The sequence below is a fragment of the Pelophylax lessonae genome, assembly GCF_965119305.1.
Source record: "Pelophylax lessonae genome assembly, chromosome: 4".
NCBI lineage: Eukaryota > Metazoa > Chordata > Amphibia > Anura > Ranidae > Pelophylax > Pelophylax lessonae.
Window position 1 is genome coordinate 155,874,897 of NC_138771.1, and position 26,061 is coordinate 155,900,957.

At 43.8% G+C, this 26,061-nt stretch overlaps 1 protein-coding gene across 1 annotated transcript in view; it reads right to left on the minus strand.

Moving 5' to 3' along the window:
• Positions 1 to 17,346, minus strand: part of LOC309552398 (uncharacterized protein) — a 198,812-nt gene extending 181,466 nt beyond the window's left edge. Inside the window, exon 1 of the mRNA XM_082253341.1 lies at positions 17,110 to 17,346. Within this exon, the coding sequence (XP_082109467.1) occupies positions 17,110 to 17,164 (55 nt within the window). The 5' untranslated portion in view covers positions 17,165 to 17,346. The remainder of the gene's footprint in view (positions 1 to 17,109) is intronic.
• Positions 17,347 to 26,061: the final 8,715 nt, after the last annotated feature.

The window sequence follows — 26,061 nt, forward strand, 5'->3', positions numbered from 1 at the left end:
CAGCCGTGCTCTTAAACGAGCATAGATAAAAACTAAATCCCTGCAAGACTTTACCCTCTACAAATCTGCCCTTCTCAAATACAAATGCGTCCATGCTGCTTAACCACTTCCCGCCCGCCCTATTACAAATTGACGGCGGGAATGTGGTTGAGTTATCCTGACCGGACGTCATATGACGGCGGCCAGGATAACAAGCTGCTGCGCGCTCCTGAGAGCGCGCACCGCAGCGATCGGGCATGTAATGTGTCCCTGGGACACAGCGCATACCCGATCAGGGTAAACAGCCAATAAAATTGGCTGTTTACCACGTGATCGGCTGTGTCCAATCACAGCCGGTCACAACAATAACAATGGAAAGCTGATAGTACTGATCTAAGCTGTTCTCCTCACACACACCGATCGTGTGAGGAGAATAGCAGAGATCAGTGATCAGTGAGTACATTTACTGTCTAATTGTGTAAAAAGTGCACTACACAGCCCCCCCCCCCCCAATAAAGAGGACCTGTCACCAGTGTCACTCACAGCCCATCTGGATCTGTCAGAACATCTGGATCTGTCATCACATCTGGAACATCTAACAACCCGCCAGTACCCATCAGTACCACCAGTACCCGCCAATACCGCCAATACCCACCAGTACCGCCAGGACCCGCCAGTACCAATCAGTACCGCCAGTACCAATCAGTACCGCCAGTACCAATCAGTACCGCCAGTATGGCCAAAAGGTTTTTCACAGCACAGGAGGCATTTAAAATGATAGCCGAGTCAGGTGATGAGAGCGCCGGGGAGCTCGCATCATCCGATACTGGTTCGGAATATGAGCCAGTGGAGGATAGTGGATCGGACCTTGAATCCGAGGAGGAAACAGTCCGTCCTCCTAAAAGGATAAGGAGAGTAAGCCCAGAACACTTTCCGTCATCTAGCAGCACCAACACCGCCGCAGCTAGACCCCAAGAAGAGGAGCCCAGTACCAGCACTGGAATAACTAGTGCAACCTGAAGAAGCCGGGCCCAAACCCACCTTCCCGATGCCCTGGCAAACCCCGTATTATCGCTCAGGAACAGCGATAATCCCCCCTTTCACAGCACAGCCAGGTGTGCAGCCCAACACTTCAAATTTTTCGCTATTGGATTATTTTTATTTGTTTTTTCCCCAAGACTTGCTGGAGTACATTGTGGACCAAACCAACATTTACGCAGGTCAATTTATTGCCTCCAACCCCGATTCTTCCTATGCCCGCCCGTTCAATTGGCGCCGTCTTACAGTGGACGAATTCAAAATATTTTTGGGACTTACACTCAACATGGGGCTTTCTAAGAAAAATGAAGTCCATGCCTACTGGTCCAGCCACCCCATCCACCACATGCCTCTTTTTTCCGCTGTCATGTCCAGATCAAGGTATGACATGATCATGCGCTTCCTCCATTTTAGTGACAATTCACAGTGCCCTCCCCGAGATCATCCCAACCACGATAAATTATATAAATTGCGCCCCCTAATAAATTATTTTTTACAAAAATTTGCTGAAGTGTATGTCACAGACAAAAACATCTGTGTGGATGAATCCCTGATCCATTATACTGGCCGGCTGCACTTCAAGCAAAATATCCCAAATAAGAGAGCCAGGTATGGGGTGAAGATGAACAAATTATGCGAGAGAGCCACTGGGTATGTCTACGCCTTTCGTGTCTATGAAGGCAAAGGCTCCCAGCTCCAGCCCCCCGAATGCCCAACATACATCGGAACCAGTGGGAAAATTGTCTGGGACCTGGCATACCCCCTGTTCAAAAAAGGGTACCATCTTTATGTGGATAATTATTACACCAGTCTTCCCCTTTTTCGCCACCTATACCTGGAAAAAACCCTGGCCTGTGGTACCAGCAGAAAAAAAATCGGAAGGGATTCCCACAACCTTTGGTCCAAAAAAACCTTCAACCGGGGGAAACCGCATTTATGAGGAATGAGGAAGTGTTGGCCATGAAGTGGAGGGACAAGAAAGATGTCTACATCTTGTCCACCATCCACAATGACACCGTGGTGGAGATTCCCCGAAGACGTGGCCCCATTACAAAGCCTGAATGCGTCCACGAATACAATTTGTTCATGGGGGGGGGGTGGATTTAAATGACCAGATGCTGCAGCCCTATTTATCAACCAGAAGGTCCCGTTACTGGTACAAAAAAGTTGCATTTTACCCATTTCATTTGGCCATGTACAATTCCTTTGTCTGCCATCAAAAAACACCTGGAAACCCACACCTCCACTACCTCAAGTACATTGAAGAAATCATCACTGCCCTAATATACCAACAAGGACCGGCCCCAGCAAGCATTCGCTCGGATAGTGTGAGTAGACTTCACGAGCAACATTTTCCCTATAGTGTTCCCCCCACAGAATCAGGAAGAAGGCGCCAAAAGATGTCGCGTGTGCAGCAGTAATGGAATTCGAAGAGACACATTATCATTGTCCCGATTGTCCCTCCCAACCTGGCCTATGCATTGGAGATTGCTTCAAAATCTACCATACAGCCATAAGATTTTAGATCCCCTTAATTTTAAGACTGCCATTTCCCTTTTTGAAATACCCGTCCAGATCACCATGCTACCATGTTTCTACGTTACCAGACCCTGGCCTGTTCACCGACGATGCATTTGCCTGCCGCTTTGAAAACCAAGTTTCTGAAATCCATGTGTACCGACCTCAGCCTGTTTACAGACGATGCCTTTGCCTGCCGATTTAAACCAAGTTTCTGACTTCCAAGTGTACCGACCCGGCCTGCTAATCAACCACGCTTTTTGCCTGCCACTTGGACTGATCTTTTGCCCTGCTACTTCAGTAGACAGGGGTCTCACATATATGTGAGGGGCTTCAGAAGAGAGTTAGGAGTATGGAAAAACCGTTTTTGGTTTTCTGTGTTCCCATAACAGGGTCTGGAGTCCGGAGGCTTCAAAGCGATTTGGGTGGGAGAAGCCTCTACCCCTGTCCCCATTTTTTCCTGACAGAGGCCTAAGCGTGATGTTCCTTCCTGCTGCCTGGATCAATATTTTGTGGGGTTGAACATATCGCTGCATATAATGACCCAGGACTTTATAGACCACATCTCTGCCTGCTACCTGGACCAATGCTTGGCTGTGCTGACACTATCCCTGCTTGCTGCCTGTAATGACTATGGACAGTATCTCTGCTTGCTGCCTGTAATGACTATGCACAGTACTCCTGCCTGCTGCCTGTAATGACTATGGACAGTATTTCTGCCTGCTGCCTGTCCGATTGCTTTTGCTGTCACGGGCCACATCCCTGCCTTCTACCTGGATGCTCTCCTCTGTGGATCACTACTAAAACCACAGGTAATCTTTTATTTACCCTTTGCTCAGCAGAATATATTTTGGGGTGTAATTGGTATGTACATGCTATGTGTTAGAAATATGAAGGGCCTTCAAAAATGTAATAGGTTGTCAGGAAATTAGATGTAAAATGCATGCTCCTAGAACGTCTGAAGGTGTCTACTTGGATGTTGGGTCTCGGTTTATGGCCAGGCGGTGTAAAAGTCCCACACATATGGTATCGCCATACTCAGGAAGAGTGGCAGAATGTATTTTGGGGTGTCATTTTTGCTATGTACATGCTATGTGTTAGAAATATCCTATAAATTGACAACTTTGTGTAAAAAAAAAAAATAGGTTTTAATTTTTTTCCCACATTTTCCAAAAACTTGTGGAAAAAAATGACATGTTCAAAAGACTCACAATGCCTCATAGAATATACGTTGGAGTGTTTTCTTTCCAAAATGGGGTCATTTTGTGGGCAATTTCATTGTCTTGGTGCTCCAGGGCCTTCAAAAGTGTGATAGGTAGTCAGAACATTATGTGTGTAATTTATGCTCCTAGAATGCCTGGCGGTGCTACTTGGATGTTGAGTTTCGTTATGTGGCCAGGCTGTGTAAAAGTCTCACATATGTGGTATCGCCATACTCAGGAGGAGTGGCAGAATGTATTTTGAGGTGTCATTTTTGCTATGTACATGCTATGTGTTGGAAATATCTTATAAATGGACAACTTTGTGAAAAAAAAAATGCGTTTTCATTTTTGCCACATTTTCCGAAAGATTCTGGAAAAAAATGACATGTTCAAAAGACTCATTATGCCTCAGATTATACGTTGGGGTGTTTGCTTTCCAAAATGGGGTCATTTAGTGGGCTTTTTAAATGTGCTGGTGCTCCAGGGCCTTCAAAAGTGTAATAGGTGGTTGAGAAATGAAAAGTGTATTTTATGCTCCGAGAACGCCTGGAGGTGCTACTTCAATGTTGGACCTCTGTATGTGGCCTGGCTGTAAAAAAGTCTCACACATGTGGTATCGCCATACTCAGTGGCAGAATGTATTTTGAGGTGTCATTTTTGCTATGTACATGCTATGTGTTAAAAATATCCTATAAATTGACAACTTTGTGTAAAAAAAAATAGGTTTTCATTTTTTTCCCACATTTTCCAAAAACTGGTGGAAAAAAATGACATGTTTCAAAGACTCACAATGCCTCATAGAATATACGTCGGAGTGTTTTCTTTCCAAAATAGGGTCATTTTGTGGGCAATTCCATTGTCCTGGCCAGTCAGGGCCTTCAAAAGTGTGATATGTAGTCAGAAAGTTATAAGTGTATTTATGCTCCTAGAACGCTTGAAGGAGCTCCCTGGATGTTGGGTCTCTGTATGTGGCCAGGCTGTGTAAAAGTCTCACATGTGGTATTGCCATACTGGAGGAGTGGCAGAATGTATTTTGGGGTGTCATTTTTGCTGTGTACATGCTAGGTATTAGAAATAGTTTATAAATTGACAACTTTGTGGGGAAAAAAAAAAAAAAAAAAACAATTTTTTTCTTCATTTTCCCAAGAATTGTGGGAAAAAATTAAAACTTAAAAAAACTCACCATGCCTCTTACTAAATACGTTGGACTGTCTACTTTCCAAAAAGGGGTCATTTGGGGGGTATTTGTACTATTCTGACATTTTAGGGCCTCAAGAAAGGAGATAGGCCGTTAGTACATCAGGTGTGATCAATTTTCAGGAATTGGTACCATAGCTTCTAGACTCAATAACTTTCACACAGACTAAATAATATACACTAATATGGGTTATTTTTACTAGAGATAAGTAGCAGTATACATTTTGGCCAAAATGTATGAAGAAAAATTAATTTTTTGCAAAATTTTTTAATAGAAACTAAAAAAAAGTGTTTTTTTTCAAAATTTTTGCTCTTTTTCTGCTTATATCACAAAAATTAAAAAACCCAGTTGTGATCAAATACCACCAAAAGAAAGCTTTATTTGTGTGAAAAAAATGATAAAAAATTTTGTTTGGTTACAGTGTAGCATGACTGAGCAATTGTCATTCAAAATGTGAGAGCGCTGAAAGCTGAAAATTGGTCTGGGCGGGAAGGTGTTTAACTGCCCTGTATTAAAGTGGTTAAAGTGTTTGCCGGATGCCTTTTTTTTCTGACCTGCAAGGTAAAGCCATAATGTGCTAGTATGCATCGCATACTAGCAAATTATGTGAATTTTACCTGAAAGCAAAGCTATCTAGTGATGCGCCGTCATTGCTGGAGGCCACTTCCATCTTCACCCGTCTGCCTTCCAGGTCAGCAGACTTAGGCTGTGACTGGCCGGAGCCGCGATGATGTCACTCCCGCGTGGAAGAGCTGCCATTTTAAAGTACAGGATTCTGAAGGAACGACCCAGATGGCCGTTCCTTCAGAGTGCATGCATTAATGACGTCAACAGCTGCATATATAGTAAATATCTCCTAAACAGTGCACGTTTAGGAGATATTTACAGTACCTATAGGTAAGCCTTATAGACCTACCTATAGGTACAAGTCAAAGATTGCAACCCCTTAAAAAAAAAAAAAAGAAAAAAAAACTTACTACCTCACCATCCTTAAAACCCTCTAATACAATCCTAATCAACTCTTTTCTACCTTTAATTTCCTACTTCAACCTCCATTGCCTCCACAACCATGAACTTACTTTCTGTCCAGGAGATTTAAAAAACAACAAGATCAGTACAACGTGTGATAAGAGCTCCAGTGTCCAGCTTTCTTCTCCAACCAACATGCCACACTTTCTGAAGCGCACCTCACCACCTGTCCTCTAGATCCTGTCTCCTCACAACTACTAGCCCCCCCCCTTCCACATCTTCAATCTCTCCCTTTCCACCGGCACCTTTGCAACTCCCTCTCCAACGTGCAGTAGCTACCCCATACAAAAAAAAAGAAAATGAAAATTGAAGATCTTAAAGCAGCCCTTGGGGACAGAAGCACAGAACATACTCAAAAATGGTTCTATTAGGGAGGAGTTATCGGCCGAATATCATATACAACAGGCATCACTAAATGGCGGCCCGCGTTACAAGTCTGGCCCCCATCACTCTCCTTCCCGGACTGCAGCGGTCGCACCATTTAGGAGCCTGTTCTCCTTTCAGCTGTCATGCTTTCTTCGCAGAGCCGACAGCTGAAGGTGGGACGGTTCTGGAGGGAGGGTGGGAACTGCCCAAGGTAAACAAGCCAGTGATTGGTTGCCAAGATGAGGGGCAGTCTAAGCAACCAATCACCATTTTGCAGCTTCGGTCCTCCAGTCAGACCTGCTATGCCTCAAGTCCTCCTGTCTGTGCAAGGTAGGGGAGATGGAATGTAGGAAAGGGGAGAGACGCTGAATATTGCAAAGAAGAGTACTGTAATATGGGGGGGGGGGCTGAGGACTATATTTGGTGGGCTGAGTACTGTGATGGGGGGGGCTGAGGACAGTAATGTAGGGGAGTTGGGGTACTGCAATAGGGGGCCGAGTACTATAATGGAGGAGGCTGAGGACAATAATGTGGGAGAGCTGGGGACTGTATTGGGGGCTGAGGAAAATGTGGGGGATACGAGTACTGTTATGAGGGGGCACGAGAACACAAGGGGGGGGGGATCTTGTTGTGAAGGGAAGGGAACTGTGATGTGCAGTGGACACTGTGGAACTGATATAAGGATGGGATTTTGATATGGGGCTCAGTTCAGATCTATGCATGCGCATGTTACAGGTAGGTCACCCTATTCATTTTAATGGGCTGCACTACCCATTAGAAATGCAGGGAAAGAAGTCCCTGGCCCTTTTTTTAAATTGTGCAGCACCAAGCTGTGCTGAAGTGTGGCGTGTTCCTCTGCGGGCCGGGAACATATGCAATTTCACCTGCAGAGATGGGAACACCTAGGAGAGGGTGCTGTAATGTAAAAGATCTGATTCAAATCACAAACACGTGATTCGGACCTCCGCTGCAAGAAGATTTTACTAAGCGGACCTCTGATATACAAGAGCTATGATTTATGCTTTACCATACATTTCTATTACCAGGGAAGCATTAAAGTGTTTCTAAAGGCTGGTGTTTTACCTTAAATGCATTTTATGCATAAAAAGGTAAAAAAAAAAAAAAAAAAAAAAAAAAAAACTGTAGCTCCCCTTAATGCCCAATCTTGATCCGGCGATGTAGCATTGGCTCCTACTGCTGTCAATCACAACCAGTGATGGAGCGGGGGGGATGGGGCTTAGGAGCGCGAGTGCACAAGTGCCACAGAAAGCGCCATGCTATGAGGCACTCAGCGGGGGAGGAGCCAGGAGCGCTGGCAGGGGAACAGAGAGTAGGAAGATGGGGGCTGCTTTGTGCAACACCATTGCACAGAGCAGGCAAGTACAACTAAATAGCCTGAATATCAGTCTTTTAATATTGGAAGCTTGGGTATTCTTGAATACGAGGTGGTAGCCCATAACAAGCAGATTCCAGCTGCCATTTCTCTACAGCTGGTTTTAATATTAAACAAAAATTACAGGACTTGCTGTTGAATAGAAGTGGCATTAAACGCTTTTTACCTTCATGTATTTGGGGAAGCACATGCATTTTTTTAACAAAAAAATAGATTTTTTTTAACATTGACTTACCTGTAAAATCCATTTCTTGAAGTACATCACGGGACACAGAGCCATAAATCATAACATATGGCTTATATAGCCACCTACAGGTGAAAGACACTGGCAACCAATCAGAAAGGATGTCCCCCTATATAACCCCTCCCACAAAGAAGTACCTCAGTCTTGTAGCATGCAATAAAGCCCCCATAGAGGAGAGGAGGGGAGGGACCTCTGTGTCCCGTGATGTACTTGAAAATGGATTTTACAGGTAAGACTATTAAAAAATCCATTGGTGTTTTCATACATCATGGGACACAGCCATAAACCATAACATATGGGATGTCCCAAAGCAATACATCTGAGGGGAGGGTGGACACCAAAAAAATACCGCCATCTGACCACCAAAAGGATTACACCACTGCCTGCAGAACACTGCGGCCAAATGCAGATTCCTCCTGGATCACAACATCCACTCTGTAGAAACGAGTGAACGTATGCACCGAGGACCAGGTCGCGGCCTTGCAAATCTGAGCCATAGAGGCTTGATGGCAATGTGCCCAAGAGGCACCTACTCTTCTGGTAGAATGTACCCTTACAGGAAAAGGTGGAACCTTCCCTACTAAATCTTATGCCTGGGTAATAACCTGGTATATACACACACACACACACACTTTAATTTGAAAGAATAAAAGGTTCAATCAAGAGCGGACATCCAATGTGTTTAGGGGCATCAGCTATCATATTCTGCACCCTTTAGTGTGACAAATAGAAACTCCTATCTGGACCAATCCATGAAACTCCTATCTGGACCAATCAATAAAGCATGGTGTGCTCATCCTTCTCTCTTCATACAAGTCTTCTCTTCCAGGAATGGTATTGGGGAGTTACCAAATAAAAGAGCTGGCACACCATCATTTAATTTAGACACTGGCAGAAAAAAAAAAAAAAAAAACCCAATGTGCGCATCTAAACATCATACAATAGTAATCAATGAGCCTATACACACACAGCTGTGTCTATGTGTACTGCGTTTAGCCACCAAAAAAAAAAAAAACACCCCGAAAGAAAACTGATCAATGTGAAATAGTCCTAACATGCACCAAAAATGCAGCAAACAGGACTTTTAAAAAAAATGCAACTGACCAGTGTGAAGAGTTCCATAGGATTTAATGGGATGCTCTCTAATGTATTTTTCTTCCTCTTAACAGAAAAACTGATCAGTATGAAAGGGCCCTTGTATGTGCATTTTATGCAGGATCTTCTGCTAGCAAGAGCCTTATTCCTTGCAGAAAATATGCATATACCGGTGTGAATGAGCCCCAAGATGTTGCACTGTACTGATCGCCTCAGTTACCGAAGGAGCACATCGCTACAAGGTGAACAGTACACCAATTACATAAACCAGAAGTTGACACTATAATAAATGCTAAGCACAGATACATATTAAATGAAAAAGTACACTGAAAAAAATTATTATATACACACACTTTTTTTTTTAAAGAGAAGCACACCTGATACACATCAAATCAGTAGTACAGCCTAAAGGGCTGTACACACTTGACGAAAATCGGACGAAATATCCTCCGATTTTTCTCTGTCTCCTCAGCGTTCATAACCGTTTTTAGTTGACAGTGCATAAATGTTCATGGAATTTCTTGTCCGATTTTTCTTTTTTTTGGCACATTTGTTCCTAGACTTCCGGGTGGTCAGCAACTTCAAAATCATGCACGGTCTTTCGTATCCGATTTTTCACAGACGTACTGCGTACACATTAAATGAAAAATCGGTCGTCTGGGGACAGACGAAAAAAAATTTGGTGTTTGTCCCTCCGTTTTTTTTCGTTCAAAATGTCGGCATCGGCTGCTGAAAGTTGTGTACACACTAGGCGAAATCGGACAATTTTACCTCGGACGGGAATTTTCAGCCGATTTTCTACTAGTGTGTACCCCACTTTAGGGCCTTTTCAAGCGCTATGGTGTTTTAAAAAAAAAAAAAAAAAAACACTTAAAAAGCTCAAGAAAAATGCTTCCCTTTAAAATCAATTAATGTTTTCACACTGGGACGGTGTGCTATCGCTGCGGTGAAAAAAAATCCTGCTTGCAGCATATTTGGAAGACCACACCAAAAATGCTCCTCTACATTGAAATATGGTAACCCATCTCATAAATGCCCCCCACTAAGCTTTTTTAAGTCACATGTCCTTTACCCAGTTGCCGACCACCCGCCTCAGATTTACTGCGGCGAGGTGGATCGGCTGCGTGAACTGACGTAACTGTACGTCGGCCGCGCGCGGGGCTAGGGGGTGCACGAGCCCGACGTCCCCGCGATTTTCTGATTCGGTTCAGAACCAATCAGTCATCAGGTCCAGGGCAATGATCTTTGGCCTGGACCTGGTGATCGGTTCTGACCAATTGCAGAATGCCCTGCGCCTGTGTAATGTAAACACAGGCACAGGAAACAATGCAATCTTCTCTCCTACAGCCCTTTTCGGTTCCAGCGTGAGAAGAGAACATCTACCGTGAGTACACAAGCACTACACTGACACCTGTACACATAGGCACACATTTAACCACCTGATCACCCCCCAGTTAACCCTTTCACTCCCTGTCAGTGTACACTATATACAGTATACCGATACTTTACTGATCACTGTATTAGTGTCACATGATTTCAGTTAGTGAGAGATAGTGGTAGTTAGAGGAGTCCCAGATAAGGGATGTATGGCATGTACTCTAAACCTAAGAGTTAACCCCTTCATTGTACTGTCACTATTATAGTGTACAGATCTTTTTTCTGCTTACTGTATCAGTGTCAATAGAGGATAGCGTCAGATTGCCCGCCGCATATTTAGTAACACATTTTAACCTTTTGATTGCCAGTGAGACACGCACACACACTAAACACCTCCATTACTAGTATAGTGTCTGAACGGAGCAATATCTTTGATCTGATCAGAACTATACTAGCGTCTCCAATAGTTTAGTATAGTGTTCCCAAAATCCAGCGTTCGCAGGATCAGCCCCGACACCTGCCAGCACCTGCGTTTAGCCCCTCCGCCCCAAGAAGTGCAGAATCAGCAGATTACTGTCACTTCCAATACACAGCACACTAAACCTCAGAGTTAGAGTTAAGCCCCGTACACACGTACCAATCGTCGGCCGAACGATCGGCCGTCTTTTGTCCAGGACTGTCGTGTCTGTTGAAAACTGCAAAAGACTGCACACGAATTTTGTCGGCCAACAACAGCCGACTGCAGAAGTGATGTCATGTGATGGTTAACTTTCCGTGTGTTTTTTCTTTTCTGAGCATGCCCAGTCTTGCAAATCTGCTGATTGTCGGCCGAATTCTGTACTGACTGGCGAACAATCGGCCGTTCTGGTGTTGGTCAACAAAAATTTTAATGTCTACACGACAGATTCTTTTCGGCCGAAAGTGCGCTGTCGGCTGTCGGAAGCATCATACTAACAAGCCAACAATCGGCGGATCGGCCGTCGGCCGAATATTTACGGCCGACAATCGGTACGTGTGTACGGGGCTTAAGGCCTGATCTCTGCTAGTGCTAGCAGTTACATTATTTTAGTAGCGGTTCAAACACTTAACAGGTGCTTTTTACCTGCGAGTCACACTAGGTACCTATAAATTTATTGGCCAAAATGTCAAGAGTTACAATAGTGAAGAGGTCTACAGGATACTGAGCATGAGAGATGAGTGATGGGGAAGCCTCACTGTCAGAATCAGGCTCAGTATTCAAACCTGTAGAGAGCAGTGGGACCCTGACAGATAGCAGGGACGACTACTCCGTCGTCAGAGCTAAGGTCAGGCATGTCCGACCCCATTCTTCTGTTGCTGAGGTGCAACAACCGCAGGGTTCTCGTATGCAACAGATTGTGGGTACTAGTGCCACTCAACATTCTGGTGAACTGGCAAGCACCAGTGGCCTAGTACATCCTAGTCGTAGTCAAATCAGCAATTCAGTTACACTTGGTGATGTCTTTCTTGGCCGCCTTGCTTTCAAACAGTTTCCCCCCAGCAATCGTGCCAGATATGGGGTCAAGATGTATAAGCTCTGTGACAGGGCAACAGGTTATACACAGTTTCCAGATTTATGCAGGTAAAAGATAAAAATGTGGAGCCCCCCAACTGCCCAGACTACATGGGGAGCAGAGGCAAGATTGTTTGGAACTTGGTGTCATGCTTATTCAGAAGGGGGTACCATTTATAATTATTACACAAGCGTGCCACTATTTTAGTCACCTTTTTGTTTTTGAAATTGGCACATGTGGCACCGTGCGACCTAACCGCCAGGGCTTCCCCCAACACCTTGTAGATTCCTGACTTAGACGGGGGGAGGAGAGCCTGCTTGAAGTGTAATAAATTGCTTGCAATGAAATGGGACACGTTTTTGTTCTGTCCTCCATTTATGCAGATACGAATTGCAACGGCAACTGGTGTTGTTGAGAAGCCCGTGTGTCCACGAATACAACCTTAGCATGGGAGGGGTGGACTTCAACGACCAGATAATTGTGCTGTACTTAATTGCCCATAAGGTGGTACAAAAAAGTGTCTGTATACTAAAGCCCCGTACACACGTACCGATGGTCGGCTTACAAATGTTCCTCTTTTCTCCCCGGGATGTCGGTGTCTGCTGAAAAGTGCAAAGACAGCACAAGGACAGCACAAGAATTTTGTCCGCCGACTGCAGAAGTGATGTCATGTAATGGTTAACTTTCCCTGTGTTTTCTATTTTCTGAGCATGCCCAGTCTTGCAAATCTGCGGTCTGTCGGCCGAATTGTGTACTGACAGGCGAACAATCGTCCGTTCTGGTGTCGGCATACAAATATTTTCATGTTTGCACGAAAGACTTTTGTCCGCGGATTGTGCGCAGACATCTGTCGGAGGTACCATACTAACACGCGTACAATCGGCAGATCCTTCGTCCACCGACGTTTGTATGCCGACGATCGGTACGTGTGTACGGGCCTTTACTCCAATTGGCTCTGATGAACGCTTACATGTTATACAAAGCGTCAGGAAGAAGTGGATCTTTCCTAAAATTCCAGGAAGCGATCATTACAGCCCTTCTGTAACCAGAAGGTACTGTGGCCCCAATTCACAATCCAGATGCAGTGAGCTGGCTGCATGGGAGGAATTTTCCGATGTCCTCCCTGGTACCCCTACCAAAAGAGCACCCAAAAGATGTCGTGTCTGCAGAAAACGCGGATATAGACACCTGCTGTTTTTGTCCATCTTGTCCTGGCCAACCCGGTCTTTGCATCAGGGACTGTTTGTCGCTACCACACACTAGTAGACTATTAGTATAGGGTACGGCACGGCACAGTCTAGGGCACATATTCACACAGGGTCTCGAAAAATGTTAGATGGCTTTCGCATTTTGAGAGACCCTAGCCTGGAACAATTTTTTTTTAAAGTTACAACAAAAAAAAAAAAAAAAAAAGAAGTGTAAAAAAAAAAAAAAAAAAAAGTTATCAAAAAACAAAAAGCCACAAATGGTTGTCGTTTGTGTTAATTTTCTGTTCTTACACTACTTTTCTACCCTTTATGCTTTTACTGTACTTTATAATATACTGTTATACTGTAATGTTTTATTGTTAACCATAGTTTTCTTTGCAGATACCACCATTCTACTGTATATTATATTGTAACGTTTTATTGTTACTGTGTTTTATTGTTAACAGGTAAGCCCATCAGCTGCAGCACTGCTTTGTTTATTCTGACAGCAACAGCGTTTGCTCTCAGCATATACGTAAATCAATGATTGCAGCGCTGTAGGAGGCGATTTCTTCACAAGTTAAAAAAAAACAAAAAAAAAAACACAACAACAACATTGCATGTATGCCCATCATTAGAAGTGGGTGGATGCTGGGAGGTCTAATGTTGGGCATACCACACACATTCTGGTATAGTTTTTTTCAGCCAGCGGTCAGCTTTCATGGAAAAGCAATCCTAGCAGATAATTAGCCACTAGACTGCTTTTAAAAGCAGAGGGAGAGGACTCCCCTCCCCCCCCCTCCCGCTGCCTGCCACGATTTTCTCTGGCTCTCCTGTCCCACCGGGTAACCCGAGAATGCAGCCTGTGGTTCCGTCAGCAGACCATAGAGCCGATTGGAGACCAGAATGGCTCCAATCATCTCTATGGCCTAAGATACCAGAAGCTACGAGCATTTCATGACTTCAGTTTTGCCAGATATAAATAGCGCCATTGCGAAAGCATTTTATCACACCAATCTTGTTATCGTCAGATGCTTTAAGGGCAGAGCAGAGATCTAGGGTCCAATAGACCACAAATTTTTGAGAAAAAAAAAAAAAAAGGGGACATAAAATGTAGTTTGGGACATAAAATTTAGTTTGGGTACAGCATTGCATGACTGCGCAATTACCAGTTAAAGTGACGCAGTGCCAAATTGCAAAAAAATGGCCTGGTCATTAACCACTTGCTGACCGCTCACATTGAGCGTACTGCGGCAAAGTGGTTCGTTATTGTCCAGCGACGTAGGTCTACGTCGCTGGACTCCTCCCTTTGTGGGCGGCGCACGCGCTGCCGGAGGCTCGCTCCCGCTGTATTCAGACACAGCGGGAGTCGGGCCAGGGGAGGAGAGGCGGTGATCACCGCCGCTCTTCCCCGATCGTCGGGGATCTCCTAAGTGACAGGCAGGGACAGATTACAGGATTCAGCATAGCTGAACCTGCGATCTGTGCCTGTGTCACACAGTCCCCTCCCCCCACACACGTCAGTAAGCACCAGGCATACGTTAACCCCTTGATCACCAATAAAAGTTAACCCCTTCCCTGCCAGTGTCCTTTTTACAGTACCAGTGCATATTTATAGCACCAATTACTGTAGTAATGTCACTGGTACCCCCAAAAGTGTCAAAAATGTCAGTTAGGGGGCCGATCTGTGCGCCGCAATGTCGCAGTCCAGAAGAAGAAAAAAAAAAAAAAAAAAAAAAAAAAAAAAAAAAAAAATCGCAGATCGCCGCCATTACTAGTTAAAAAAAACCCAAATAAAAATGACATAAATTTCCCGTAGTTAGTAGCTGCAATGACTTTTGCGCAAACCAATCTAAATACGCCTATTGCAATTTTATTTTACCAAAAATATGTAGCAGAAAATAAATTGCCCTAAAATGTTAAAAAAATTTGATTTTTACATTTTTTGGGGGGGAATTTCATATAAAAAAAAAAAAAAAGTGAAAAATAGATATTTTTTCAAAATTGATGCTTTTTTTTGTTTATAGCGCAAAAAAAAAAAAAATCGCACAGATGATCAAATACCACCAAAAGAAAGCTCTATTTGTGGGGGAAAAAAAAGGACAAATTTAATTTGGGTACAGCATTGCACGACCGCGCAATTGTCCGTTAAAGTAACGCAGTGCCGAATCGCAAAATATGGCCTGGTCAGGAATGGGGTAAAATCTTCCGGTCTTAAAGCGGTTAAAAATACGCTCATTGAGAATTTTTTTGTCAAAGACATGTAGCTAAATACATTTTGGCCTAAATATATTACAAAAATTGAATATATTGGATATTTTTTAACTGTCAAAGTAGAAAAATATTGATATTTTTTCAAAATGGTCGCTTTTTTTATTAATATCGCAAAAAATGAAAAGCGCAGAGGTGATCAAATACCACCAAAAGAAAGCTCTGTTTGTGGGGAAAAAAAGGACGTACATTTCGTTTGGATACGGCGTTGCATGACCGCGCAATTGTCATTTAAATTCGCACAGTGCCGAATCCTCTGGTCCTAAAGTGGATAAGGGGGGGGGGGGGGGGCAAAAATCTTTCATTTCAGAAGAGGTTGAAAACCACACCAACAAGCACCGCAAAAGCGCTCCATTAACGCATAGGCATTTTACTGGCAGTTTTGAAGCGAACCAGTGTGATGCAAATGACACTAAGAAATAAAACTAAGCACACCTGATATACTGTTATACATTAGAAGTACACAGACAAGATAATATACATGGACAAATATGGATAAGACATCATATGTACAGACACAGTAAAAAAATTAGTAGTACACCTGATATTCTGTTATATATTAAAAATATACAGACAAGCCAATCATCATCAGACACAAAAATTAGAAGTACACACGATAAACAGGTATATATTAGAAGTACACCGAAAAAATAATAATAATAATAATAATAATAATAATAATAAATAATAATGTCTGTGTACTTCTAATATATACCCGTATATCAGGTGTACTTCTAATTTATTAGTGTCTGTAAAGCTGAAAATAGTCTTGTCTGCATATTTGTAATATATAACAGAATATCAGGTGTACTACTAATTTTTATTGTGTGTCTGTACATCCGATGTCTTATTCATATTTGTCCAGGCATTTCAATACTAATAATAAAATAAACATGGGCAAATATGAATAAGACATCGGATATACAGGCACACTATAAAAATTAGTAGTACACCTGATAGTCTGTTATATATTACAAATATACAGACAAGACTATTAATAATAATATCAGCTTAACAGACACTAATAAATTAGAAGTACACACATTCCTATATATATATATATATATATATATATATATATATATATATATATATATATATATATATATATATATATATATAAAAAATATATACATATTCATATACAATACAATACATGGACAAATATGAAATGAATAAGACATCGGATGTACAGACACCATAAAAATTAGTAGTACACATGATATTCTGTTATATATTACAAATATACAGACAAGAAATATTATTATTATTATTATTATTATTAAAAATCAGCTGTACCAGCACCAATAAATTAGAAGTACACCTGATATATACTAGAAGTACACAGACAAGACAATAATATTATTATTAAATGAGAAGTACATGTAATAATAATAATAATAATAATATCAGATGTACAGGCACACTAATAAATTAGAAGTACACCGAATATAAATAATAAATGAGGGAGTACACAGACACATAATAATGGCTTGGTACACCTGAGGAGAAGCCAATGCTGAGTACACAGTGCTGGCCGGGTTCCTCACATAGAGAAGGTGTAGGTAGGTCCTCCGGTGAGTGTGCTCTGCACCCCGCTACCACTACCATAGGGGACAACTCTCTATAGAAACTCTCATAGAAATGGAAGGAAAGTATACATAAAGCAGGTGCTCTTACCGAACGCGTCATGGGTATTCCTCCTCCGCCGGGTGTACTCCACATCGGTAGACATGACTCGGCTCACCAGCCAGCAGCACACTGTCCGCTCACACACGCCGCTACTCTCCGGGATTAACTGGCTGTAGTGCGCATGCGCTTATATTTGTAGCCGCGATGAGTGGTGGGAGTAGCACAGGTAAGGCTGTGCGGTGTATCAGGTATAGAGGAGCTGCTCAGGAAGGAGGAAGATGTCGGTATGTCTTTACTTACCCGGCCATGGACGATCCCCTGGCTATATGAAGTCTAAAATCCCATGTAAACGTGTACAGGACGGAGCCCTCTCCTCCTACAGTCATATGACTTCAATGTCATTTTTTTTTTCTATTTAACCAGTTTAGTGTCACTTTAAGCGGAAAAATAAAAATATCTTTGGTTCTGAACAATAAACTCCTTTTCAGCTGCACAAAATAGGGTGATTGGTCACCCCAACCACGACCACATTTATAAGAGAGCACAAGGGACAATTGCCACAGCCCCCCACCCCTGACAGAAAGAGCCCCCTATACGAAGATGATATATTCCAATAAAACATTTATATATAAAACGTATAATATAAAACTTATTTTCTTTTATTAAACGTATCTTGAGAAGTAGTATTTTAGGCTTTTAACAGCCATCATCTGTAAAACTCTGGACAGGTACATTGCATCATTTTTCAAAAATGAATTTTGGCTGCTCAAGCAAAGCACACATAGAGCACTATGAGTTTGTGTGTGGGCATGTGTGACCTCAGAGAGACATTATATCATGCATTTTAAAAATGTCTGACTGTCATTGAGAATGTAAACCCCAGAACCTGGAGTTTCCCTAAGCCTAAGTAGACATGCGTGATTTATTTCGTTCTATATCAAAATTCAGCCAAATTTTTAGTTATTCGGAAATTCCAATGTATCCGAATCTCGAATGTAAACAAACATTACGAAATAACAAAACAAAATTAATCCAAAATAACGAAATTCTAATTTGATTCAAATTTGGAAATTTTTATAAAATGTAAACCAACTCTGTGTACAGGGCCCCCGAACCTGAATTACCCCAGTCCCCCAAGTAGACATGCGTGATTCGTTTTGTTCCAAATCGAAATTCAGCCAAATTTTTAGTTATTCGGAAATTTCGATGTATCCAAATCTTGAATTATAATAGTAACGAATGTAAAAGAACCCTACGAAATAACGAAACAAAATTCATACGAAATAACGAAATTCTAATTTAATTTGAATTTGGAAATGAATATGAAATGTAAACATATTGCCGTCCTTGGATGTGAAAAATTTGTCAGCCATATTCGAATCCAAAAAATTCAAATCCGACTGCCGATTTAAAATTTCTGAATTTGGTCAAATTGAATCCAATTCAGTCAAATTCGGGAAATTCAAAACGAATTTGAAAACAAATAAACGCTACAAAACTAAATTAATTCCAAAAACGAATTTAACTAAACAAAATGAGTTCATTAACAAATCGAAAAACAAAACATTTTTTTTCGTTCTGCTAGGGCCAGATCTAGCCTGTCTGATGTGGGGGAGCAGTAAAAAACGTGAGGTCGGTAGGGCAGGGAACAGGGGGTCAGCAGGGCAGAGGATAGGGTCAGCAGTTTGTAGGGCAGTCTATGGAGGCCATTAGTTTGTAGGACAGTGTACAGTGGGTTATCAGAACAGAGGACTGTGTGCAGCAGGACAGTGTGCAGGGGGTCAGCAGGGGAGTTAACAAGAGTCAATATGGCAGTATACAGGGGCCAGCAGAGCAGAGGACAGGGGTCAACGGGGCAGTGTGAATGGATCAGCATGGCAGAAGACACTGGTCAGTCAAGAAGAACGCAGGGGCACTGCTGGCAGAGCACTCAGCAGATCTCCTCCCCCCATCGCCACACTGCACACAGCCTGGATACTCAGAGCTCCTCCACCCCACACAGCATATAACTAAGATCAGATTCACTTACACACACAACATCCATCTGCACAGTGCGTAGCTGGCTACTGCAGCTGCCATTCCGATCAAGGAATTTCCTAGAACTGCAACAACATTGCCAGCTGCACACGGCAGATCGAGGCTGTGTCTGTAGGAAAATCCTGTCTTAGCTATGGGCTGTGAGGGGAGGAGGAGATCCGTTGAGTGCCCTCATTTCACATTTCAGCATAAAGCCCTCTCCATAAAAAAAAAAAAAGTAGCACTGATCAGCACGCTTACCCCCTAAGCATAAATTCCATCTGCAAGCCAAAATTCTCCCCAAACAATGCAATAATACCTCTTTTCCCAGTCCAAATCCCCCATCTCAGCACAAATCTCACCTCCCAGCTCAAATCCCCCAATTACCCCCGCATAAATCTCCCCCCACCCAAAACAATCACCCCTCCTAGCACACATCCTCTTTCCCCTCAACTTTTCCATCCTAGCACAAATCCACCCGCCAAATCCCCCCTCCCAACACATATCCTATCCCCCAAATCCCCCCTCCTAGCATAATCTCCCTCCAATCCCGCCTCCCAGCACGAAACCCTCCTAGTACAACCCTCTCCAAATTACTCTTCCCAACACATATCCTCTCTCCACACCCTAATCCCTCTAAATTCCACCTCCTAGCACAAATCCTCCCCAGCCTCCTCCACTTAACTCAAATTCCCAAACCGAATCCCCCTTTAGCCCTAATCCCCCACCCTCTCCTAGCACATATCCCCCCTCCTTGCACATAGCTCCCTATCCCTCCTCCTAGAACATATCCCCCCACACCCCCTCCTTGCACATATCCCCCAATGTAAGAGAACACTTGCTGTGCAAAGACGTGTTTCCGTCAGAAACCTAACAATGGCCAATGCGCATGCGCGAACTCGCGCAGCCGCGCACTCACATTCGCGAATACGCAACGTGCGTTAGACATTGGCGCCAAATGAACTATTTAAGCCCAGCCCTTACACTGCTCTAGTGCTGCTTTGTCTTCAGCCTTGGATCCCTGTTACCTGTTTACCTGCATCTTGTTTACAGTTCCAGACCCGGCTTGTCCTGACTATTCTCTGCTCTCCGCCTGCACCGACCTCAGCTTGCCCTGACTATTCTCTGCTCTCCGCCTGCACCAACCTCGGCTTGTCCTGTGACCTCTACTCCTGTTTGCTCCTACTGGCTTCTACGTTCCCGATTGGCTTCAGACCCGGCTTGTCTTACCACGCTCCTGTCACTTCCAGATCCGTCCATCCTGCCTAGGAGGCTCACCTGGCTCATCCTGCTATCCAGAACTTCTCTCTCCAGCACCTGCTGCCTGCTCATCGTCCTGCTCTCTGTACTTCCCTGGCTACCATCATCAGTGGCCGTTGTCCGCTTGAAGCAACCTCCAGGCGCTCGTGCTACTCTACACTCCGGTACCCCCTGTCTGCACTATCAGGGGTCCCGAGTCAGAGGTGCAAGAGAGGCCTTCCTCACAGTCTCAGGCTCATCTCCAGGTACGTGATACCCAATCTCCTCTCCTAGCACACATCCCCCTGCATTGCTCTGCCTAGCACGTATCTTCTTCAATTCCCACCCACTCCCCGTCCTAGGACATATCCCTCCCAGTCCACTCTCCTAGCACATATTCCCCCCAATCCTCCTAGCACATATCCCCAACAACCCCAATCCTCCTAGCACATATCCCCCTCAATCCACTCTCCTTGCACATACCCCCCCCCCATTCCTCCTCCTAGCACATATCACACCCCTTCTAACTCTCACCCCCCCCCCCCCCGCCATTAATATCTAAACCACTGGCAACAAAAGTGAGTACACTTCTAAGTGGAAATGTCCAAATTGGACCCAAAGTATCAATATTTTGTGTGGCCACCATTATATTCCAGCACTGCCTTAACCCTCTTGGGCATGGAGTTCACCAGAGCTTCACAAGTTGCCACTGGAGTCCTCTTCCACTCCTCCATAATGATTTTACAGAGCTGGTGGATGTTAGAGACCTTGAGCTCCTCCACCTTCCATTTGAGGATGCCCCACAGATGTTCAATAGGGTTTAGCTCTGGAGACATGCTTGCCAAGTCTATCACCTTTACCCTCAGCTTCTTTAGCAAGGCAGTGGTAGCCTTGGAGGTGTGTTTGGGGTCGTTATGTTGGTATACTGCCCTGTGGCCCAGTCTCCAAAGGGAGGGGGATCATGCTCTGCTTCAGTATGTCACAGTACATGTTGGCATTCATGGTTTCCTTAATAACCTGTAACTCCCCAGTGCCGGCAGCACTCATGCAGCCCCAGGCCATGACACTCCCACCACCATGCTTGACTGTAGCCTAGATACACTTGTCTTTGTACTCCTCACCTGGTTGCCAACACACACGTTTGACACCATCTGAACTAAATAAGTTTATCTTGGTCTCATCAGATCACAGGACATGGTTCCAGTAATCCATGTCCTTAGTGTGCTTGTCTTCAGCAAACTGTTTGCAGACTTTCTTGTGCGTCATCTTTAGAAGAGGCCTCCTTCTGGGAAGACAGCCATGCAGACCAATTTGATGCAGTGTGCGGTGTATGGTCTGAGCACTGACAGGCTGACCCCCCACTCCTTCAACCTCTGCAGAAAAGCTGGCAGCACTCATACGTCTATTTCCCAAAGACAACCCCTGGATATGACGCTGAGCACATGCACTCAACCTCTTTGGTCGACCATGGTGAGGCCTGTTCTGAGTGGAACCTATCCTATCATCCTGTATGGTCTTGGCCACCGTGTTGCAGCTCAGTTTCAGGGTCTTGGCAATCTTCTTATAGCCTAGGTCAGTGATGGCGAACCTTGGCACCCCAGATGTTTTGGAACTACATTTTCCATGATGCTCATGCACTCTGCAGTGTAGTTGAGCATCATGGGAAATATAGTTCCAAAACATCTGGGGTGCCAAGGTTCACCATCACTGGCCTAGGTCCTCTTTATGTAGAGCAACAAATCTTTTTTTCAGATCCTCAGAGAGTTCTTTGCCATAAGGTGGCGTGTTTAACTTCCAGTGACCAGTATGAGAGAGTGAGAGCGATAACACCAAATTTAACACACCTGCTCCCTATTCACACCTGAGACCTTGTAACATTAACGGGTCACATAACACCGGGGAGGGAAAATGACTAATTGGGCCCTATTTTGGGTGTACTCACTTTTGTTGCCAGCGGTTTAGACATTTATGGCTGTGTGTTGAGTTATTTTGAGGGGACAGAAAATTTACACTGTTATACAAGATGTACACTCACTACTTTACATTGCAGCAAAGTTTAATTTCTTCAAATTCAGTGTTGTCACATGAAAAGATATAATAAAATATTTACAAAAAAGTGAGGGGTGTATTTATTTTTGTGGGATACTCTATATAGTTGAATATAAAATTATTTTTTTTTCTATCAAAACGTGTTTCCCAGTGCTAAACCTTTAATACAATTTCTAAATTGCTGCATTTGTAAATTTTGAAAGCCTGTATAAAGGAATAGTAGTGGCAAAAAAAAAAGCCCTTGTGGGTTTAACTAATCATTTTTTATTTTATAATTCTCCTTTAAGGGGGGCATGGCAGGGGTGTGTCCTATGCCTACATACATTTGCTAATTGATGTCCCTCGTTCCCATCTCAAAAAGTTGTGATGTAAGCATATTCCCCAATCCCCCCTCCTAGCACGTATTCCACCCGATCTCCCTTGTAACACATATATCCCCCCTAATCCCCCCTCTTAGCATATATACCCCATCCCCCGACCTAGCAAATATCCTCCCTAACCCCAACCCCCCCCCCCCCCCCCCCACACACACACACACACACACACACAAATTGTATTCCCCCGCCTGCAAATTGGATTAGGACTACACAGTTTGATTACCCTCAACCACCTCCTCCAAGGGCTGCTCATGTCAGCAGGAAATGTGTGTAGGGCAAAATGTGTATAGGGGGGGAAATGTGTGTAGGGGAAATGTGAGTAGGGGAAATGTGTGTAGGGGGAAATGTGTGTAGGGGGAAATGTGTATAGGGGAAATGTGTGTAGGGGGGAATGTGTGTAGGGGGAAATGTGCATAGGGGAAATGTGCATAGGGGAAATGTGTATAGGGGAAATGTGTGTAGGGGGGAATGTGTGTAGGGGGAAATGTGCATAGGGGAAATGTGCATAGGGGAAATGTGTATAGGGGAAATGTGTATAGGGGAAATGTGTGTAGGGGGAAATGTGTGTAGGGGGAAATGTGTGTAGGGGGAAATGTGTGCAGGGGGAAATGTGTGTAGGGGGAAATGTGTGTAGGGGGAAATGTGTATAGGGGAAATGTGTGTAGGGGGGAATGTGTGTAGGGGGAAATGTGCATAGGGGAAATGTGCATAGGGGAAATGTGTATAGGGGAAATGTGTGTAGGGGGGAATGTGTGTAGGGGGAAATGTGCATAGGGGAAATGTGCATAGGGGAAATGTGTATAGGGGAAATGTGTATAGGGGAAATGTGTGTAGGGGGAAATGTGTGTAGGGGGAAATGTGTGTAGAGGGAAATGTGTGCAGGGGGAAATGTGTGTAGGGGGAAATGTGTGTAGGGGGAAATGTGTGTAGAGGGAAATGTGTGCAGGGGGAAATGTGTGTAGGGGGAAATGTGCGTAGGGGGAAATGTATGCAGGGAGAAATGTGTGCAGGGGGAAATGTGTGTAGGGGGAAATGTGCGTAGGGGGAAATGTGTATAAGGGGAAATGTATGCAGGGAGAAATGTGCGTAGGGGGAAATGTGTGTAGGGGGATATGTGTTTAGGGAGAAATGTGTGCATGAGGAAATGTGTGTAGGCGAAAATGTGTATAGGGGGAAGTGTGTGTAGGGGGAAAAGTGTATGTGGTGAGTCCTGCGCTGTCTGGGGAACGTGTAGATAACTTGACCTATCCCAGATGCTGCATGTATCAGTACTGTCAACCATACAGTGTAAAATTAAAGATAGAGGGTGGGGGGATACTGCGCTTCTGGGAAATAAAGTGACTCGTCTTTCAATAAATACTGCATCAAATTCAAGTGTATACAATTGTGAATAAATATTAAGGTTATAATAGAGTGCTTCTACAAGGGATTTTAAAAGTCTTGACATGATACATAAATTAAGGTGCTATATTAAATTTATAAAAATCATCAGGTGTGGATAAATAGTCTGTGATCTATAGTAAAGTACTAATATTAACCACTTGCCGACTGCCTAGCGCCGATCTACGTCGGCAGTCAGCCCCTCACAGGCAAAGCGACGTAGGTCTACGTCGCTAGCCTGTGAGGGTCTAGGGAGTGGTCACGCACCCCCCCGCGCGTGTGACCGGCGGACCCGATGTCCGCCGGTCACTCTGCGATCGTCGGGGGAGAGGGAGAAAGTCAGGCGGCTTGTGTAAACAAGCTGCCTGTCATTCTCCCCTGTGTATGAAGGATGATCATACGGTTCTACTATGTAGAACCGTTGATCACTGTTCATACATCTGAAGCCACAGCCAATCACAGTAGAAAGCACGCCCCTAGGGACACACATAGCCCCTCCCTTTCAAAAAAGTTAACCCCTTCACTGCCAGTGTATTTTTACAGTAACAGTGCATGTATAGCACTGATTACTGTAGAAATGTCACTGGTAACCCCAAAAGTGTCAAAAATGTCAGTCAAGGGTCCGATCTGTCCGCCGCAATGTCGCAGTACCGCAAAAAAAATCGCAGATCGCCGCCATTACGCGTTAAAAAAAACAACAACAAAAATGACAAAAATCTTTCCCTTTGTTAGTAAACGCTTTTTTGCGATTTTTTTTTTACCAAACATAGGTAGCATAAAACAAATTGGCCGAAAATTTTAAAAAATTTAGATTTTTACATTTTTTTGGGGGGAATTTCATATAGAAAAATGTGAAAAATATTGCTATTTTTGCAAAATTTACGCTCTTTTTTTGTTTATAGCGCATGATCAAAAAATCGCACAGTTTATCAAATACCACCAAAAGAAAGCTCTGTTTGTGGGAAAAAAAGGACGCCAAATTCGTTTAGATACAGCGTCGCACGACCGCGCAATTGTCCGTTAAAGTCACACAGTGCCGAATCGCAAAATACCCCCTGGTCAGGAAGGGGGTAAAATCTTCCAGGGCTTAAGTGGTTAAAATATACAAAACCACTCTGTACTTTAAACAATCATAAATACATTCAGTGTGTAGGGGGACATGTGTGTAGGGGGAAATGAGTGTAGGGGGACATGTGTTTAGGGGGAAATGTGTGTGTAGGGGGAAATGTGTGTAGAGGGAAATATGTTTAGGGTGAAATGTGTGTTGGGGAAATGTGTTTAGGGGGAAACGTGCCACCCTATGTGTGTGCCCACCCGTGTCTCGGCCCTGAGTGTGGGAATGAGGGTAAAGAACCGCCAGGTACAGTGTCTGGGGAGTACAACATCAATCTGGGAAGGGGTTCAAAATTAATCTGGGGGGGGGGGGCAGCCCAAATCAGCACCCCTCTAGATCGGGCCATGCGTGCTACGCTTGTCTATCCCCAAGGTCTAAATCTGGCTCTGCCTCTAACTGTATACAATGTAATGAACACCAGGAGGATTTCATGCACCTCATTTGGGGTTGTCACATTAAATCCGACTTCTGGAAGCATCACCTTACTACAACTCCCTCTTCCTGGGACCCCTGGAATTTGTTTAATTGGTATACTAGACAAAGATTATTGGCCACACTATATGAGAATGCACGAAAATTTGTCTCAAAGTCATGGCTAAAAAATGAATGGGTGCATCCTTTTGTACTGTAGCCGAGTGGAATTCATTGGATAATCAGATTATCTTCTTATGAAAAACAATAAATGGGAAACTGAACTGTCCCTTAAAAGTACATAAAATGTAGGGTTCATGCACAATCATAGGCATTGTTAATGCCTATCATATATTTCCCAGCACTTGGGGAGGCACATGGGCTGTGTACAGTCTGCTATACAAATTATTATTA